Source organism: Dendropsophus ebraccatus, chromosome 4, assembly GCF_027789765.1.
Source record: "Dendropsophus ebraccatus isolate aDenEbr1 chromosome 4, aDenEbr1.pat, whole genome shotgun sequence".
In the NCBI taxonomy this organism is placed as follows: domain Eukaryota; kingdom Metazoa; phylum Chordata; class Amphibia; order Anura; family Hylidae; genus Dendropsophus; species Dendropsophus ebraccatus.
The window spans coordinates 21,937,481-21,958,868 of NC_091457.1; the positions used below are offsets into that span (position 1 = coordinate 21,937,481).

At 45.5% G+C, this 21,388-nt stretch overlaps 1 protein-coding gene across 2 annotated transcripts in view; it reads left to right on the top strand.

Annotated features, from left to right (window-relative positions):
* The window catches only part of PC (pyruvate carboxylase), a 363,791-nt gene that overhangs the window by 50,690 nt on the left and 291,713 nt on the right, over positions 1-21,388 (top strand). Inside the window, exons 1-3 of one of the 2 annotated variants that reach the window (XM_069965254.1) lie at positions 1,153-1,240; positions 15,077-15,212; positions 18,927-19,111. In XM_069965254.1, the coding sequence (XP_069821355.1) occupies positions 15,077-15,212; positions 18,927-19,111 (321 nt within the window). In that variant the 5' untranslated portion in view covers positions 1,153-1,240. Of the gene's footprint in view, positions 1-1,152; positions 1,241-15,076; positions 15,213-18,926; positions 19,112-21,388 lie in introns of those variants that run through there. The other variant, XM_069965255.1, reaches the window with a different exon arrangement.

Genomic DNA, 21,388 nt, shown 5'->3' on the forward strand with positions numbered 1-21,388 from the left:
AAGTATAAGAGAGTCCAGCAGCATCCAATGGTGTGCAAGAAGATTCAGAGCTTCATCACATGACTGCACACACACAGCTGCTTGAAGCTCGGTCATGCACTAAAATTTTGAGACGCCATTGGATGCTGCCGGACTCTCTTACACTTGTATGTCACTGGGAGGTGATAAATTTTAGGCTATGATCAGACATTGTATGAGACCGGCCGTTCCGTGACACAGCCAGGTCACGGAACGGCCAGTCCCAGCAAAGATCATCCTGGCCAGTACTGCAGTACCGGGCGGATGATCTTTAGCGCTGCTGAGTTCTGATGCGGGCAAACCCGTGCACGCCAGCATCAGAACTCCCACTGCACACAATGGAGCGTGCGGCCGGAGCCGCTCGCTCAATTGTGCGCACTGACAGGGCTTTCATCGGTGGCTGTTCAATGGATAGCGGCCTCAGAAAAATGACATGTCAGTTTCTCACGGTGCTGCTAGGGATCCCGGCTGGAGTGCACTCTATGGGGGAGATTTATCAAACATGGTGTAAAGTGAACCGGCTCAGTTGCCCCTAGCAACCAATCAGATTCCACCATTCATTTTCCAAAGAGTCTGTGAGGGATGAAAGCTGGAATGTGATTGGTTGCTAGGGGCAACTGAGCCAGTTTCACTTTTCACCATGTTTAATAAATCTCCCCCTATGTGTATACACGCCGGCCTGGATTCCTCAGAAGGCAGCACTACGTAAGTGGCGTAGAAATTAGGACTGTTGTTACAACGGCCGTGATTACTACGGAACTTACATAGTGTGAACATAGCCTTATAATGTTCAGGATCAGTGTTCAGACCCTGAAGCTGTGCGAATCACTCCCCGGCTCGCTGTTATCTCTATCTGTAAGTCTATCGAGCCCAGTCCAGAGAGTGAAGTGCTCAGCCGGGCGATTCTCCCAGACCTCCACAGGTTTTACATATTTCAATGACATGTCAAAAGTTTTTGCAAATGATAGAGACAGCAAGCACGCCATGTTGGGTGTGAGCGGTTAGTAGCATACAGTAAAGTATGGTATAGTAGTCCCTTTCTCTAGGGCCACGCCTCTCAGGAGACAAGCCTACTTAGCCATGCTCAAATGTGTTTGTTTCCCTGGGGGCACAAAGTCCGAATACTTATCTCCCATGTAGTAGGACTTGTTGTTTGACTCCACGTGTATAAAGTCAGAACTCAGCACAAATTCCTGTACACTACAGAGGAACACAAGCCACGGTATGTATCCCTCCAGCCATGTCCTATACCGCCACTCACCCTCTTCTATATTCTATATTGCAGCTCATAGACATCTTTGTCTTACCGCCACAGTCTACTCTCCTGCTCCTAGATCCATTGAATAAAAATATGCAGCTTATTATATACATAGAGCATAGGGATCAGATCCTTGTTATATACATAGAGCATAGGGATCAGATCCTTATTATATACATAGAGCATAGGGATCAGATCCTTATTATATACATAGAGCATAGGGATCAGATCCTTATTATATACATAGAGCATAGGGATCAGATCCTTATTATATACATAGAGCATAGGGATCTGATCCTTATTATATACATAGAGCATAGGGATCTGATCCTTATTATATACATAGAGCATAGGGATCAGATCCTTGTTATATACATAGAGCATAGGGATCAGATCCTTATTATATACATAGAGTATAGGGATCAGATCCTTGTTATATACATAGAGCATAGGGATCAGATCCTTATTATATACATTGAGCATAGGGATCAGATCCTTATTATATACGTAGAGCATAGGGATCTGATCCTTATTATATACATAGAGCATAGGGATCAGATCCTTATTATATACATTGATCATAGGGATCAGATCCTTATTATATACATAGAGCATAGGGATCTGATCCTTATTATATACATAGAGCATAGGGATCTGATCCTTATTATATACATAGAGCTCCTTAGAGATCCTTATTACTTTGTTTTCTGTGATGTCTATTTAGCATTTTTTCAATGTAATAGATTTTTTTTTTTTTTTTTACGTTTTTTCCCCCAAAGTTTAAAAGTTTTTTCAAACTTTACAAAAGGTTTCTTGGAAACCTAAAGGGATTATCCGGTGAATATCTTTTTCTTTCAAATCAACTGGTTTCAGAAAGTTATAATGATTTGTAATTTTAAAACCTCAAATTTTCCCATACTTATCAGCTGCTGTATGTCCTGCAGGCAGTGGTGTATTTTTCCAGTCTGACACAATGCTCTCTGCTGCCACCTCTGTCAATGACAGAAACTATCTTCATAGAAAACCTCTCCTGCTCTGGACAGTTCCTGACTTGGACAGGTGTGGCAGCAGAGAGCACTGTGTCAGACTGGAAAGAGAACATGTCTCGCAGGGCATACAGCAGCTGATAAGTATTGGAAGACTTGAGATTTTTAAATAGAAGTAAATCACAAATCTATATAACTTTCTGAAACCAGTTGCTTTGAAAGAAAAAGATCTTCGCTGGAGTACTCCTTTATCCCAGCTATGGAAGGATTAGAGGGAAAGCGTGTGAAATGTGTTTGCATTTTTAAGATTCCAGTTTTTTCTCTCTCTCTCCTGCCGTCAGCCCCATGTGATGGGGTCGGATTAGGATCTGACAGCAGAAATCTGCTGATGTCTATGTGGATAGCCCTAGTCAGCAGCTGAGTTACCGCTTGTGCCAGCAACGTATAGAGAAAGAGAGGCGGCTGGCGTACGGCGCCGCGCTGGGTGCCACATGCTGTAGATGCTGATAGCTGTAGGAGATGTGCGATTCACACTGACTGGTCAGCACCATTGCTAGTCACTGTATGGGGGGAGGGGTGGACTCTCTCAGTCCTCTGGGGGAGAGGATTGTGCATTCTTTTCTATAAAAAAATACAGCTATGCATTCATTTAGATAAGTAGCATTACTCTCACTTTAACCCCTTCCTCCATTCTGATATACGCTTACATTATATGTAGGGATGGGGAACCTCCGGCCCTCCAGCTGTTGCAAAACTACAATTCCCATCATGCCTGGACAGCCAAAGCTAAAGCTTTGGCTGTCCGGGCATGATGGGAATTGTAGTTTTGCAACATCTGGTTGTCTGAAGGTTCCCTATCCCTGAGCTACAGAGATTGGCCTGATCCTGGTAGTTTAAAGGGGTTATCCAGCGCTACAAAAACATGGCCACTTTTCACCCTCTCTTGTCTCCAGTTCAGGTGTTGTTAGCAGTTAAGCTCCATTTACTTCAATGGAACTGAGTTTGAAACCCCTCCCAAACTGGAGACAAGAGAGGGGGGAAAAGAATATATTTTTGTAGCGCTGGATAACCCCTTTAAAAGGGTAGTTCATAAAAATAAAATTCTTTCAAATCGACTGGTGCCAGAAAATGGCATAAAATTGTAATTGACTTCTATAAAAAAAAAATCTACAGTCTTCAAGTACTTATCAGCTGCTGTATGTCCTGCAGGAAGTGGTGTATTCTTTACAGTCAGGAGAGCAGGAGAGATTTGCTGCTGCTCTGGACAGTGCCTGACATGGACAGAGGTGGCAGCAGAGAGCACTGTGTCAGACTGGACAGAATACTCCATTTCCTGTAGGGCATACAGCAGCTGATAAGTACTGAAAGACTTGAGATTTTTTAAATCGAAGTAAATTACTAATTTCTGGCACTTTCTGACACCAGTTGATTTGAAAGACTTTTTTTTTTTTGTGAACAATCCTTTTAAAATTAACTAGATGCGAAGGTGTCATGATTGGGTGTCATGGCCTCCTGGAGCCCCATAGACGTTTGGAATAAAGGACTTTGTTTTATTATTTTCGGAGCGGTGGACAACTCTTATCACTTTGCTGATGGTACACTGGTTGTGCCAAATGTCTAGGACAATTTCCACTGAAACTGGCTTTTTAATAGAGGTAATTTATTAAGGTCTCTCCTTCAAAAACAGCGCCACCCCTGTCCTCAGGTTGTGTGAGTGGCGCTGTTCCTGGAAGAAATCAGCCATGTTTCTCTAATCCTGGATAACCCCTTTAAGATCTATGTGTGAGACATCAGTCCTATTAAATCCCCCCAGTATGTTTTATATACCATTGTGCCACACTCAATAGGGGGCATGGCCTCGGTGAAAGGGGTGTGGCCTACCTATGCTGATAATCAGGCAGTAAGGGCTGCACGGACATCGCTAGCGATGTCCATGCAGCCCTTGCCCAAACACCTGATACCTCTTCCTGTGCTCCGCAGCTTCGGGTCCGACAGCAGCGTCTGAGCGGCCTGTCAGCTGTCAGGCCGCTCAGCCAATCACAGGATGGGATAGGATGCTCAGACGCTGCAGCCGCCAGGACTGGGAAGCTGCGTGTGTGTATGTGTGTGTGGGGGCGGGTGCGCGTGTTATATCACAGGCAAATACTAGAATTGGGCAGAGGCCAGGATAAAGCTCCGACCTTCCATGTAAGCTTATGTCATTCATGAAACACGGCCAAAAATAAGACACCTAATTGGACACTGTAACTTTAAAAAACTTTTGGCATTTTTTAAATCAGGTATTCTTTAAAGCAGGAAAGCTGAACCTACGGCCATTCCCATCAGGCCTGAACAGCCAAAGCCCAGGATAACAGTAATCCAGGATTATGAAACTATGCTGTTTTCTTCCATCATCAGCGCCCCCATTGTCCACAGGTTGTGTGTGGTATTGCAGTTTTATTGAAGTGAATGGAGCCAAGTTGTAATACCACACACAACCTAAGGACAGGGGAGGCGCTGTTTTTGGAAGAAAGCAGCTAAGGTTTTCTTATTCTAGAGGACCCTTTTAAATGTGCTAAAAATACTGCAATGAAAACGTAATTTTTATTTGTTTTATTTAAATTCATCGCGCTTATGACAAAAATTAGAGACGAGCGAAACGCAGATTTAAACAGAGCGAATCGCTTTGTTATATCTGTACGCCGCTCATCAAGCCATCGGGTTGTCAGCGCTGCTCTATTCTCTGCCACTTCTCCCAGGATGATGGGAAAAGCTTCCGGGGTGGAGCAGCAGGGAGTGGAGCAGGGCTGACAGCCCATTGGCGTGATGAGCGGAGCGCAGATGTAACGAAACATTTAGATTCATTTAAATCTGTGATTCGCTCGTCTTTAATGTAAATGCTGCCCCGTAGGATAACACTGAAGTTGCCTTAAATAGGAACTCCATTCAACTGGTGTCAGAAAGATATATAAATTTGTAATTTACTTCTATTTAAAAGTCTTCCAGGACTTATCAGCTGCTGTATGTCCTGCAGGAAGTGGTGTATTCTTTCCAGTGTGACACAGTGCTCTCTGCTGCCACCTCTGTCCTTCTCAGGAACTGTCCAGAGCTGGAGAGGTTTCCTATGGGGATTTGCTGCTGCTCTGGGCAGTTCCTGACATGGACAGAGGTCGCAGCAGAGAGCACTGTGTCAGACTGAAAAGAAAATATCATTTCCTGCAGGACATACAGCAGCTGATATGTATGGGAAGACTGGCGATTTTTAAATAGAAGTAAATTACAAATCTATATAACTTTATTGAGTTGATTTGATAGGATTTTATTTTTTGCCCTTTAACGGGAAAGTGCCATCATTATACACATGCACAGTTAGCTCATAGGGAGATAAAACATAAGTTATCGAGGCTGTTTCCAAAGCTATAAAGTCTTGCTTTTATTTACTATTTATTTACTTAGTTTTTCCCTTTCTTGGGCTGAGCTTCAGCATGCATACCCCCCCCCCCCCCCCTCCACGATTGGCTTAGTTTACAGATATATCAAACACAGTGTAAAGTGAAACTGGCTCAGTTACCCCTAGCATCCAATCAGATTCCTTCTTTCATTCCTGACAGACTCTTTGGAAAATGAAAGGTGGAATCTGATTGGTTGCTAGGGGCGACTGAGCCAGTCTCACTTTACACCATGTTTGATAAATCTCCTACACAGGTTCCATTCAGTGCCGGTGCTAATTTATAACCTTCCTTATCTGGCTTCGGTTATCGCTCGCACCCTTCACATTACTGCGACCACTTGACCCCGGGGCCTATGAGGAAGCACTTTGTCTGTGTGTCTGGCAGCCGCATGTAAATGACCATTTATTCTCACTCCACTTTGCAGACCCATTAACACCGTAAATCACGGCTCTGCTTAACCAGATCTTTCTATGGGACTTAATATAATTGACTCATTTCTGCGCTTGATAGAATATTAGGCCAATACCGTCCTCTTCATAACGTCCTTTCCTCCGATCCGGCCTAACTCCAGCAAAGCGCAGGCAGCTGACCTGAAAATTACCATTGTACAATACCCATTCAATATGCAGGAAACTTTATTTTTTCAATGCCATTTTTCACTTTCTGACGGCCTTTACGGCTAATGTAGCGGCAGGAGCGTTCTCTGTCCGTGAATGGGAATACAGCACTCCGGCTGCACGGACGTTACTCTTCATATTTATCTGAGATGTGAGGAATCATTTATCGGATGCTTTTGTAGTTTATTATTGTTGCTATAGTGGCGACCTTGTCCTTATTTATTCTGCTATATAATGGCAGAGCACTTTAGGAGTCACGCCAGGGGGATTCACACTTACGGATAAGAAATTATGAATTCTGTCGCATTCAATGTCTTCTTTTAAATGCAATTTTTATTAGGTTTTATGAAAGAATATTCATTAAAAGAATATTCATCATATCACTTCAAAAAACCTGCCTGGTTTAGTACCTCTTCATAGTGGTGACGAGGTGTTTTTAGTGCCGTGAGAGTCACCTCCATAGTGCACAGCTATTTCTTATACACTACTTTTCAGGGGTCCAGAGCGGAGCTGTTTGCTAGTAGTACACACATAGGGGGAGATTTATGAAACACGGTGTAAAGTGAAACGCGCTCAGTCGCCCCGGCAACCAATCAGATTCCACCTTTCATTTTCCTAAGAGTCTGTGAGGAATGAAAGGTGGAATCTGATTGGTTGCTAGGGGCAACTGAGCCAGTTTCACTTTCCCTGACTTCTCTGGCCAGTGGTAGATTAAATATACCCTGGGCGGTCCACCCAACCTGCCCCTCCCCAGGGCACAGGCACACTGATGCAGGACCCTATAGCAAAGAGCTCACTCGAGTTAATGCGCCCTCTGTGCATCCCCCATATAGTAAATGGCCCCCTGTGTAGGTCCCTCAATAGTAAATGGCTTTTGGTGCAGCCCCTATAATAGAAGGTCCCCTTTGTAGTTCCCCTTTAGTAGAAGGTCCCCTATATAGTGCCCCTATAGTAGACTGGATGACCCTCTGTGTAGTATCCCTTAAGTAGATGGCCCCCTGTGTAGTCCCCCTTTAGTAGATGTCCCTGTGTAATGCCCTTTTTAGAAGATGGCCCCCTGTGTAGTCCCCCTTTAGTAGATGTCCCTGTGTAATTCCCCTTTTAGAAGATGGCCCCTTGTGTAGTCCCATCTTTTATTCCATGGCCCCATGTGTAGCTCCCCTAAAGTAGATAAACAGATAAGTAAAAAAACTGAACCAAAATTCACCTACAAGGCTCCTGGAGGCCCAGGACTGTCCGAAGTGCACACATCTGATCTCACTGCAGCGGCACAACACTCGGGCCCATCGGATGTTCCTCCCACACCCCGTTGCTGTAGGTATCCCAGAGTTGCTCTCCCCTCTTCTGGCACACACGCCTCTCTGCTGTGCCATGATATAGCGCTGATGAAAATGTACTGTACAGGCTTGCACTGTGCTGGGCTGGTGATTTATACACTGCAGCATTATATTTGGCATGTAAGGGGAGAAGGATTACTGATGCACTGGGTTTGCAAGCTGCTATGTGAGCAGAAAGGAAAAAAACAGCAGCAGCACAGGAAACATTGAAACCTTAGCACTGATTAGGCCCATTGCTCTGTACACAACTATAGATGACATGTGGAGAAGAAGGGGTTATTCATGGACTTTGTATGTAATGTACTGTACTACAGAAGCAAAAAGGAAATAAACAGCAGCAACTCAGCAAGCCAAGCCCTGATGTTTCTGCCATGAGAGAGGAACCTCTTATGGACAGGGCAGGTTGCATATACACAGCCCAGTTTTTCTATCTTTTTTCCTAACCTGTTCAGGGCATATGGTAAACCCCATTCTACTTCATATGTTCTGTCTTGCTGTCTCTGGTACTAGAGACAGGTTTCGCCTAACAACAGGCAGTGGACAACAGGTTGCAGGTTCCTAAATGTTTGGAAAAACGTAGACCATCGAAAGGAGAGACATTGTTCGAAATACAGATTTCAACCTATAAACTTACCGTAGCAGTTCGGTATTTGCATGGTACTGGGTTAAGTGAAAAATTAAAAAGCTGAGAATCTCCCATATTTTAACTCCACTGGCGGACCCTCCTTACCCTCTGGACCAGCCCAGGTCACACCCTTTACAATCATGATCATTAGAAAACTCAGATAGCCATAGTTATCCAGCTATCGGGGCATCTTGGGGAGAAGAGAGTCCTTGTCGGGCCTACTGTGAATCCATCATTCTGCCCACGGTGGCCTGCAGAATAAGACTGAACAATTAGTATAGATTTTGACATTATATCGGCATTCACCATCTGTAAATGGTGTTTTTTTCCTCGTTCACACAGGTATATTGATGTATCCTTATCGTGTTTTCAGGGCTGTATATTGCAGTTATTTTGATTGCTCGGTTTGTACTATTAATGTTTGATCCCTGGATGTGACCTTAGTGCCTGACGCAAGGCCTGACCTCCGCTCCACATCCGTCTGTCAGATTTTATTTGTTTGAGTGTCTGCCACTTTTTAACTTATAGTAGAGACCTACCTGTGTATAGTGCTGCCAAATGGAGCAAAGGCCGGACTGTGCAAAGTCTCTATCTGGGAAAGACTCTGTTCTACTGTACAGAGCGCACTGACACGATGTAGTGTATGTGCCGCCCCGGGAACAGCGGGAAATCTAATGACATTTTCTGGATCTCTATTTTTTTGCAAGCTGATGGATAATCCGCTTAGGGTAGAACATGTTCCTGGGCCCCGAGCTGTCAGATAGGAGGAGGCCTTGGTTGATAGGATGACACACTCATTGGCTGTAGGTCATCCCTGGCTGTATACATTGTGCACATCCTTCCTACACATCTGGGGATGGGGTACGTTCTATTATAATACAGGGAAAGGGGAAATTTGTTGGGAATCTAATGCATTTTTTATTTTATTTTTACTTATAGGTTATTCTTATATTATGATGTGGCAGACATGGGTTCTTATTGATTCTTATTTGCCCACTGAAATGATTTCCTAATGCTGCCTATAGTTCTTAGGATTTGCAGACAAATCTTTCCAAGGGGTTGTCCATCAATTTTTTTTTCTTTTATATCATGCATCTTCAAACTGCGGACCTCAATCTGTTGCAAAACCACAATTCCCATCATGCCCGGACAGCTAAAGCATTGGATTTGGCTGTCCAGGCATCATGGGAAATGTAGTTTTGCAACAGCTGGAGGGCCGCAGTTTGGAGACCCATGTTTTATATCAATTGGTGCCAGAGATTTGTCATTTACTCCTAAATCTCAAATACTTCCAGTACTTATTAGCTGCTGTATGTCCTGCAGGAAGTGGTGTACTCTTTCCAGTCTGACACAGTGCTCTCTGCTGCCACCTCTGTCCATGTCCGGAACTGATCAGCAGCAAGTCCCCATAAAAAACCTCTCCTGCTCTGGACAGTTCCTGACATGGACAGAGGTGGCAGCAGAGAGCAGTGTGTCACACTGGAAAGAATACACCACTTCCTGCAGCTGATTTTGGATTTTTTTTTAAAACTTTCAGACACTCTTATTCATATTAAAGCTCAACCAAGTGTTCATGTGTTTTTAATGGAAACACTGGAAATCTAGTCAAGAAAGTATTGGCTGGTTAAAATCCAACATGATCCATTATTCTCGCCCCTGACATTATTGATATCTCTGGGTTTATCTCACACTGAGTAAAACAGGCAGAATTTTTCACTCGCCTGCCTCAGTGTGTCAATGGGATGCCTCGCACGCCTCCGCTCAAAGAATCGGCATGTCAATTCTTTGAGCGGAGAGCGGAGGTGCGGGAGGCATCCCATTGACACAGTGAGGCAGACAGGATTCCACCGCGGAATCCTGCTTCTTTTATACACCATAAGGGTCTGTAGTCTCCCACACATGGCCTTATTCCCGGCCACCATCACACTCTATATGGTCAGTGTCATTTGTATAGATGTCTTTGTGAGCTTCTTGTATATACCGGTATAGCAAGCTCTCTACATGGCGGTAATGCAATGTTGATGCTGTAAACCATTGACAGTCCTCACACAGTAACACAAGGACAGTATGGCAGGAATGGAGAGAACATCCATTTCATCCTGAAGGTCACAGCCGCTCCAGCTCATCCTTTGAGATTTTCTCTATAAACTCCTTTGTTTCTTATGAAATCGCCTTAAAGTGCTTTTTGTCACATAATAGGCCTCTAGATGGTTATTGATCACATGGCGCCGAGCTATCAATATAGCACAATATACTTTTTTATGGTAACAGAGTATTATCCATCATGCTCCGCTTTTTTTCCCTTTATTTTTACTACAAATCAATACTCTCCGCTGACTGGATACCAGGTAGCGGCTCGTGACCATGAGGTCGGATCTATAGCTGAGGATTTCTCTCAGCCCGTTTTATTAATCCAATGATATCTACATGATCCAGGTCTGTCTTTACTGGTTTCACAAGGTAGTTAAAAAACAAAACTAAACTGCATGGTTTACTGCATGGCTACATAGCCCCCCCCCCAACCATCTCTTCTTTACCTAGCTCCTCCCCCCCCCATGTAGGCAACTTCCCCGGTAATCCCCCAATGTAGGCATCACCCTGTTACCTAGCTCCCCCCCCATCCAAAGTTAGGCCCCCTCCCATCCATGTAGGCATTACCCCCCCCCCAATCCCACGTAGGCATCTCCCTATCACTGAGCTCCTCTCCCCCTATGCCCCCCTATGCATCACCCTGTTACCTAGCTCCTCCCCCCCATCCAAAGTTAGGCCCCCTCCCCTCCATGTAGGCATTACCACCCCTCCCACATAGGCATCTCCCTATCACTGAGCTCCTCTCGCCCTATGCCCCCCTATGCATCACCCTGTTACCTAGCTCCTCCCCCCCATCCAAAGTTAGGCCCCCTCCCCTCCATGTAGGCATTACCACCCCTCCCACGTAGGCATCTCCCTGTCACTGAGCTCCTCTCCCCCCTATGCTGCCATCCCCATTCTTAGTTAGGCCCCCTCCCCTCCATGTAGACATTACCCCCCCCCCCCCACACACACACACATGTAGGTATCTCCCTGTTACTGAGCTCCTCTCCCCCTATACTGCCATCCCCCTTCTTAGTTAGGCCCCCTCCCTCCCATGTAGGCAACTTCCCCGGTAGTCCCCCAATGTAGGCATCACCCTGTTACTTAGCTCCTCCTCCCTCATGTAGGCCTCACCCTGTTACCTAGCTCCCCCCCCCACATAGGCTTCTCCCTGTTACTAAGCTCCTCCCCCCTATGCTGCCATCCCCCTTCTTAGTTAGGCCCCTCCCCTCCATGTAGGCATTACCCCCCCAAGTAGGCATCTCCCTGTTACTGAGCTCCTCTCCCCCCTATGCTGCCATCCCCCTTCTTAGTTAGGCCCCTCCCCTCCATGTAGGCATTACCCCCAAGTAGGCATCTCCCTGTTACTGAGCTCCTCTCCCCCCTATGCTGCCATCCCCCTTCTTAGTTAGGCCCCCTTCCCTCCATGTAGACATCTCCCCTGCATACGTCTGCCGTCTTCTCTCCCTGCTCTGAGTACACAAATAATGTCGGAGCGCTCGGGGAAGGAGTGGCTTCTCGTGGCCGGAGCCAGACATTAGGGAGCCAATAGCCTCTGACTCAGTGCTGCATTTATCTGGAGCGCTAACAGTTAAAGGGCCACTTGCAGAACCCGGAAGCATCTGATGTTGACCCTGCACAGGGGAGGGGGAAATATGGGGGCCATGCCAGGTTTATTTCTTTCCTTATACCTCCAACCGACATGTATGAAGCGGAAAGTTCATGATTTTGGGGTGATGTCCCACTGGATACTGGAGGTATGGCAACGGAAATAAACAGCATTAACACAGCATGGAAGGGCGTACACTATACACCAAACTGCTACTGTTGTTGGGGAGAGGCTAAAAAGAGGGAGAGGGGAAGATAGCGCTATAGTGCTGTGGACATACAGCACTGTGGATACACTGGTATTTATACAAGAGACAGCTGCCCTGAGCTTTATGGATGGTCAGAGAGGAGAAGGAAGCCTTGATTTGCCTTTCAGGGACAGTGTGGATCATCAGCAGTACGTGTTGGATATTCTGAATACAATGAAAGGCTAAAATTCAGAGCTACCCAAAGTTCAAGTGACTGTACCACCAGGCCCAGGCTGAAGCACTGGAGGCGGCCGACCCACCCCCAGTGGGAAGAAACTCCAGCCCCTCCATGACGTGACACGATTAGAATCAATGGAACCCTATCATAGAGGGGCTAGGGTTTCTTCCCACTAAGGGTGGGTCGGCCCGCCTCCAGTGCTTCAGCCTGGGCCTTTTAGCTCAGCTAATGCGGGAAATAGATATATCCTCCAATTTGATGTGTCTTTTGTAACTGGGGGCACTCGTGGAGTAAGGGTATACATAGATACGGTGTGTATTTCTCCTGGCGTGGAGGTTTTCCCTCAGAATGTTGTACATTATAACTACTACTGAATAAATTGCAATAACTCTTGCATAGGTTATACCTTTACATTGAAAGGTGGAATCTGATTGGTTGCTAGGGGCAACTGAGCCAGTTTCACTTTACACCATGTTTGATAAATCGCCCCCATTGTGTCTATGTCCATGAGGCTTATCTCTAAATGCTGTTAGGAATAGCTCAGGCAACATGGCTGCCTCCATAATAATGTAATAAAAATGAAAAACAAAATAAATAAATAAAAATAATTAATAAATAACCCCAGAAACAAATTAGAAAAAGAGAAAATATTTCAGTATTCAGATGTACCTAGGTGATACATTCCCTTTAAGAGTATCCAGACATGATATTTTTCATCATCATGTGGATAGAATGATTGCTCTGCCTCCTGTACACATCTGTGTTAGTTTTGTGGTTCCTCACTGTCACCCACAGGCCGCTCGCTCCTAATTCCAGACCAAGAAGCCTGCACCACAAATACGGTTCATATAAGTCCAGGCCCTAATTATCACAGCCCATAGAATACAATGGGTCCAATACTGTTCACAATTGTAGATGATAGGTGGACCCCTTTCTATGTACGTGTACCAGGGGCCTAGGGTATGTACACACGCTGCAGACTCTGACATTCCTTCTAAACTTAAAGGGGTTATCCAGCGCTACAAAAACATGGCCACTTTCCCCTACTGTTGTCTCCAGTTTGGGTGGGGTTTTGAAACTCCGTTCCATTGAAGTAAATGGAGCTTAATTGCAAACCGCACCTGAACTGGAGACAACAGTAGGGGGAAAGTGGCCATGTTTTTGTAGCGCTGGATAACCCCTTTAATTGGGAAAATCTGTAATGTGTGACTATGGGGGAGATTTATCAAACATGGTGTAAGGTGAGACTGGTGCAGTTGCCCCTAGCAACCAATTAGATTCCACCTTTCATTTTCCAAAGAGCCTGTGAGGAATGAAAGGTGGAATCTGATTGGTTGCTAGGGGCAACTGGGCCAGTTTCACTTTACACCATGTTGGATAAATCTCCCTCTATGTTTTTTCTGTGTAGAATTTTTTTTCCAATCTTTAGAGTTAGTAGATGATAAGTTTAGCAGTCTGGGGAAGGTCTGCATCTCTCATCTCAGAGCAGTGTGACCCTTCATCAGCATCCTCCAGCTATTGCACAACTACAACTACCAGCTTTCCTGCTACAGCATGCTAGGAGTTATAATCTGGAGAGACACAGGCTAAAGAGGTACTCAACTGGTGTCAGAAAGTTATACAGATTTGTAATTTACTAGTTTTTAAAAATATCCAGTCTTCTAGTACTTATCAGCTGCTGTATGTCCTGCAGGAAGTGGTGTATTCTTTCCAGTCTGACACAGTGCTCTCTGCTGCCACCTCTGTCCATGTCAGGAACTGTCCAGAGCAGGAGAGGTTTTCTATAGGGATTTTCTACCACTGTGGACAGTTCCTGACATGGACAGAGGTGGCAGCAGAGAGCACTGTGTCAGACTGGAAAGAATACAACACTTCATGCAGGACATACAGCAGCTGATAAGTATTGGAAGACTAGATTTTTCAATAGAAGTAATTTGTATAACTTTCTGACACCAGTTAACTTAAAAAATGTTTTCCCCCCAGGGTTCCCCTTTAAGGATCATTGAGGCAGTAGATGCTGATAAGATTCCTGCTGTCAGGGAATGCTGGGAGCTGTAGTTTTGTACCAGCTGGAGGAGTATAGGCTGAGGATAATTGCTGGAGCTATTGATCTGATTCCTGCTGTCAGGGAATGCTGGGCGTTGTAGTTTTTTTAAGAGATCAGTGATCTACATGGCGTTAGGCGTCATTTGTCACTAACTCCTCTTGTGGTGTTTTTTTTCCCGCCATCTCCATGTTATCTGTCACTCTTTCCATCCCTGTCACATAACATAATCTCCCTCTGCTACCACGACACCACCTCATCTCATCCCGGAGACATCTGCTCTCCCTTCCACCTTAAGCCAGCCTTTAAATAGCTAACAGATAAGCGCCTCCTTAAGAGCGAAGCCACGCCCCTACTCTGAGACCCAGTGGACCAATCGGATGTGGGATCTTCTCCAAAATGGCCGCCTCTCACCCGTAGCCGCAGACCTCCCTCTTGCGTAGTTCCTGGTACAAAGTTTCCCCCTATCACCAGGTGTCATGCATGTGTGCAGCGCTCGGGTTAGAGCACTGAGCCGGCACCATCGCTGCTGACGCCAGTCCTGTCCCTGCCATCGCGTGCAGAGCGGCCGATCGCGATCTCGTCGCCTGCCGAGCCGATCTGTGTGTGTGTGCGCGGTGCATTGTGTGATCCTTGTGTTGTCTCCTCCCCAGATGCTGCAGCTGCGGTGTGTGAAGGGAGGCTTACGCTTCCTGGCTGTGAGACGTGTCTCAGTGCTGAGGGCAGCCTTCCAGAGCAGCCAGCATGTGGAGTACAAGCCCATCAAGAAAGTTCTGGTGGCCAACAGAGGTAACTCAGTCGCCTTCACTCTTATAAAGCTGCAGGAGTGCTGGGAAGTTGCTGCCTGTCAGTGCTCATCCTAATTACAGGACCCCCAGCTGCTGCAAAACTACAACTCCCATCATGCCTGGACAGCCGAAGGCTGTCCAGGCATGATGGGAGTTGTAGTTTTGCATCCGCCCTATAGTGATCAGCACATAGCATTAGTGCCGTCACCTCCAGCAACAACAGGTGTTTGGCTCCGATCACACTAATGTCATCATTCTTTTAGAATAGTCGCATGCCTCCGTCTCCAGTCGTTGCTAAACTACAACTCCCAGCATGCATTTCTGGATATGCTTGGAGTTGTAGTTTTGCGATTTTCTCTGGAACTCACGATATCTCCTATATGGTAGAGTGGAGAAGTATACAGTCTAAAAAAGCACTTAAAGGGGTACTCCTGTGAATATTTATTTATATATATATATATATATATATATTTTTTTTTTTTATTTATTTATTTATTTATTTTTTTCAAATCAACTGGTGTCAGAAAGTTATATAGCTTTGTAAATTACTTCTATTAAAAAAAAGTCTTCCAGTAGGTACTAGCTGCTATATGTCCTGCAGGATTTGGTGTATTCTTTCCAGTCTGACACAGTGCTCTCTGCTGCCACCTCTGTCCAGAGCAATAAATCCCCATAGAAAACCTCTCCTGCTCTGGACAGTTCCTGACATGGACAGAGGTGGCAGCAGAGAGCACTGTGTCAGAATGGAAAGAATACACCACTTTCTGCAGGACATACAGCAGCTGATACGTACTGGAAGGCTTGAGATTTTATTTTGTTTTTAATATAAGTAAGTTACAGATTTCTGGCACCAGTTGATTTAAAGGGAACCTGTCACCTCCCGTGCCGGGGTGACAGGCTCCCGACCGCCCGTTAGAGCCCCATATACTTACCTAATCCCGCCGGGTCCCGCTTCTGGAGGTGGTCGGGTGATGAAGATCTCAGCCGCTGCAGCCCGGCGCGCGCGCTGAGAGATGAGTCCAACACCCATAGAGAATAACAAATAACAAATCTGCTGCAGATCCTGAAGGTGTGAACTCACCCTTAAATGGGCACTGTCACTATAATAAACTTTGACGTGTGGAAAGTTTTGATAGAGCTGGGAGAAGCATTCCTCTAAGTGATTCCCTCCCTGGCTTGCTCCAGGAGAGGGTCCCTATACTGTAAGTGGGTGAAGCCTATCTGCAGTAAGACAGAGATCACAATGTGCTGAGGAGAGAAGCCCTTAGCTGTGCGCTTCTCCTTAAAGGGGTTGTCCAGCGAAAATCTTTTTCTTTCAAATCATCTGTAGTGAGAAAGTTATATAGATTTGTAATTTACTTCTATTAAAAAATCTCAAGTCTTCCCATACTTATCAGCTGCTGTATGTCCTGTAGGAAATATTGTTTTATTTTCAGTGTGACACAGTGCTCTCTGCTGACATCTCTGGCCGAGACAGGAACTGTCCAGAGCAGGAGAGGTTTTCTATGGGGATTCATAGAAAACCGAGACAGAGTTCCTTTCTCGGCCAGAGATGTCACCAGAGAGTCAGACTGAAAATAAAACAATATTTCCTACAGGACATACAGCAGCTGATAAGTATGGGAAGACTTGAGATTTTTTAATAGAAGTAAATTAAAAATCTATATAACTTTCTCACACCAGTTGATTTGAAAGAAAAAGATTTTCGCTGGACAATATATCAGATGATCAGTCCCTGACCAATTAAAACTTTTGACCTATTTCTCTGACATGTCAAAAGTTTTAAAAATATCCCTGTCATTAAGGGTCAGGACTAGAAAAACATGTCCGCTTTCTTTCACCCCTCTTGTCCTCAGTTTAGGTGTGATTTGCAACTCTTATTCATGTCAATGCAACAGAGTTGCAAACCATATACCCAAACTGAGGACAAGAGGGGTGCTGTTTCTGGAAGAAAGCGGACATGTTTTTCTATGAACCCTTTAAAGACTTGTCAAGTTTTTAATTGCTTAGGGTGCTTATGTGTTCAGACCGCCATGATCATTGGAATGAGGTGGGAGAAGCTCAAGGCTGAGCGTTTCTCTGTCTGGCTTGATCCAGCAGGCCGAATCTATAGTAGCCCTATGAAGCAAGTCTCCTGCAGTGAGCCGGGGAGAGAAGCGCCTAGCCACTCGCTTCGGTGGGAGTTACAACACGGACGTCCCAGAAATGTCTTATCCCAAGATTAAATGTTATGTCCTGTTCACTTTGGAAGGGGGGGTCTAACCTATGGGACCCCTATTGATCACAAGAATAGAGATCAGTAGTCCCCCTGTCGATGCTCGTCCACATTCATTCCCTATGGGACAAAGCCGAGTGTTGACCCCTACAACCAGACCCCCCACTAATCAGGGGTCTGGTTGTTCAGCCATAGACCTATCACAAGATATAGATGGGAGAAGATCGCTGCTGCACTTCACTCCCTGGCTCGCTGCTCTTCCCCTCCCGTTTTAGGAGTCCGGCTCTGTTGTAAGACTATAGCGTGTGACTCTAACAATAAGACTAGTAGAGCAGCGAGCCGGCGTGATCAGTGCGGTCTGAACGCCCATGCCCTGACTCCTTGCTTTTCGTCTTGGTGAGGCGCTTTAAAGGGGATGTAAAATGATGGAGTTAAAAAAAAAAGAAAAAGTTACCCCCTGATCCTCCGTTAGATCTGTATTGATGGTTCCCGGTCCCTCTGAGCAGCACTTCCTGACACACAGTCCCTGAAACACTTGCTCAGCCAATCACTGGCTACGTTGATTCTCTGTGGGTGCCAGTGATTGGCTGAGGAGGCTTTTCCTGCAGGGAGACTTAAGGCGAGTACAACTTTTTTTTCCCACAGTTCTTTGCCAGTTCAAGCTCATATGTCACAAGTTCTTGGTGCTAAACAATTCCTTTAAATTGTCACTGTCATTTAAATTTTTGGGCAGAAATCAATAGTACAGGCGATTTTAGGAAATGTTGTAATTTCGGTTATGAGCCGAAAAATGCATTTTTATCATGAAAAAGCAGTTTGAAGCTCTCCCCCGTCTTCATGGTTCTCTTATGGAGAGAGGATGGGTGAAGGGAGATGAGGCACCAAAACAGGACAACAAAGAGTTAATTTACAGCTACATCACTGGGCTATCTCCTCTGAAGTCAGCACTGACCTCTGAATACAGGCTTTCACACAGGTCCCGCTGTGGAATTCTTTGTTCTCTGCTCTGTGCTGGCGACTAATCTCCCTCCCCTCGCCATAGATTACACAGGGCCCTACTGATGTAAAAGAGTCGAGATTTCCTGATAATGAGCAGTGGATGAGAGAGGGGAGTGGGGGGCTGGGGAAAGTCTTTTTAAATGCAGATAATGGCATATTTGCCTAATAAACCCAATTACAAAGTTTTTTTTAAATCACCTGGACTATTGATTTCTGCAAAAAAAAAAAAAAATGACAGTGACACTTTTTAAGGAGAGAGAAAGGAGGTGGCGGTGGTAGACAGCTGGCCCCCTTCTCAGTCTTTGTGTCCACCATAATGGAGAAGGGGACTGAGTAAGCTGGTAGACTGAGCCAGACACTGAGCTCCACCTCACGCTAAAGCTGTGTGCGGCCCGCCGGCCCTGTGGGCGCTGTGTGAGCTCCGCCAGCCCTGGTCCTTACATCAGTGCGGACACTTCTGACTTTGACATTTTTTTTTTTTGTTTTTTTTTCCTCGTCCAGGTGAGATTTCCACCAGAGTCTTCCGGGCATGCACAGAGCTGGGCATCAGGACGGTGGCGGTGTATTCGGAGCAGGACACCGGGCAGATTCACAGGCAGAAGGCTGATGAGGCCTACCTCATAGGGAAGGGGCTGCCCCCGGTCCAGGCATACCTGCACATTCCTGATATCATAAAAGTGGCCAAGGTAGGTGTCCGATTTCTTGGTGGATGGAACTCAATAGTTTTCTTATTGTTTTTCCCACATACTCTGACATTCCGTGTTCCTGTTATGATAGTTTGCAGCACAATGTTGTGTGTAGCCGCTGACAATGGTCTATTGTGGTGGAGGGATCCTGGCACCTCCCCAGCTCTGCTATTCCATTACAGCCTGTAGTCTCCTGTATGGACAGCAGCCTTCATGTACTATAGAGCTTCTACAGTTATACTCTCACCATCAATGACTAGATGCAAGAAGAAGAAATGACGTCCGGCCCTTTATCCCTGTCACATCCTAGAACATTTATGACATTGTGACTATGGGGATTAAAATAATCCTGACTTTTACACAATATTTGGGAAGTGAGAGTGGATAGCGATGGCGGGGCCCCCCCCCCTGCAGCTTCCGGCAGGGCCGGTGATTCATCACACAGTAACTAGAATTGTGAAATCCCTTGAAGCCGTCACCTATGGCTGCAGAGCAGATTCCTTTATCTGTTGTCTCCTCTGTCCAGCACCATGCGCTCCGTAGGAGGAGGGACAGGACACTGTGAGAGGCCGAGTGTTGTATACTGGCCGTATAGTGCAGCACTGGCTTCTCATGCAGGATGGGTTCCTATTCTCATGTACAAGGGGGATGGAGGAGTCTGAGGGTCCTTCAAGTAATAGGGCCCCTAAATACTCCCGATGTAGTCAGATCACTGTTTTATAGTGTGACGCAGCATAGATGGATACAGCCAACGGGGGAGATTTATTAAACTGGTGTAAAGTAGAATTGTCTTAGTTTCCCCTAGCAACCAATCAGATTCCACCTTTCATTCCTCACAGACTCTTTGAAAAATGGTGAAATCTGATTGGTTTCTAGGGGCAACTAAGACAATTCTACTTTACACCAGCTTGATAAATCTCACCCCGTGCTGTAAAGCGAAACTGGCCCAGTTGCCCCTAGCAACCAATCAGATTCCTCCTTTCATTTTCCAAAGAGCATGTGAGGAATGAAAAGTGGAATCTGATTGGTTGCTAGGGACAACTGGGCCAGTTTAACTTTACACCATGTTTGGGAAATCTCCCCCATAGGTTGTATCCATGTTTTCCAGGACTCCCTAGGGCTGCGGCCATCTTTTCTTAGTTTGCTCCTGGACTCTAAAGAAAAGTCATGTTAATTCTTCTGATACTTACAGGCCGAAGTCACTTTGCTTGTACCTGGTTTCCAAAATCTCTTTAAAATCACTGGTTGGTGGAATTGACGCCACATTATAGGCCGAATAGGCATCAAAACCCACTTTTGCCTGAACGTTTTCTCAGGTTCCCCCCAGACATACATTTTGAACGGGTTTATTTTTCAACTGAAAAAAACACCACAAAAAAGTCCTCAAAAATCAGTTTCTGGTATTTGATATTTTGTTAAATTAACTGGTGCCAGAGAGTTATACAGTTTTGTAAATTATTTCTATTTAAGAAAAGCCAGTTTTCTAGTACTTATCAGCTGCTGTATGCCCTGCCGGAAGTGGTGTACTCTTTCCAGTCTGACACAGTGCTCTCTGCTGCCACCTCTGTCCATGTCGGGAACTGTCCAGAGCAGGAGAGGTTTTCTATAGGGATTTGCTACTGCTCTGGACAGAGGTGGCAGCAGAGAGCACTGTGTCAGACTGGAAAGAATACACCACTTCCTGCAGGACATACAGCAGCTGATAAGTGCTGTAAGACTTCAGATTTTTAATTAGAAGTAATTGACAGATCTGTATAACTTTCTGGCACCAGTTGATTTGAAAGAATTTTATTTTTTTCCAGAGTTCTCCTTTAACAAAACAGCAAAAACTATCCTATGGATGTTGCATTTCATTTTTCTCCTTTGCATCCAGTTTATGCTCACACAGGGAGGATAACTTACCGAAGGGCCAGGGACGGGGAACCTTTGGGCCTCCAGCTGTAGCAAAACTACAATTCCCATCATGCCTGGACAGCCGAAGGCTGTCCAGGCATGATGGGAATTGTAGTTTTGCAACAGCTGGAGGGCAGAAGGTTCCCCGTCCCTGCTTTAGGCCGTACACAGGTCCTTGAACCAGTTTTTTTTTTTGCTTTTCTGGCATTGCATAAACCTTTCTAGAATAATTTCAACATTCTTCTCTCCTAAAATCCGAACCTCCATGCAGCCACTCTGTCACCTGACCCGTCTCCTATAGGTGATCTCACCTGACCTGTATCAGGTGATCCCTCATTCCATGTCCCCTATAGATTGATGGCTGCCTCAGTTCCCCGTGCAGCA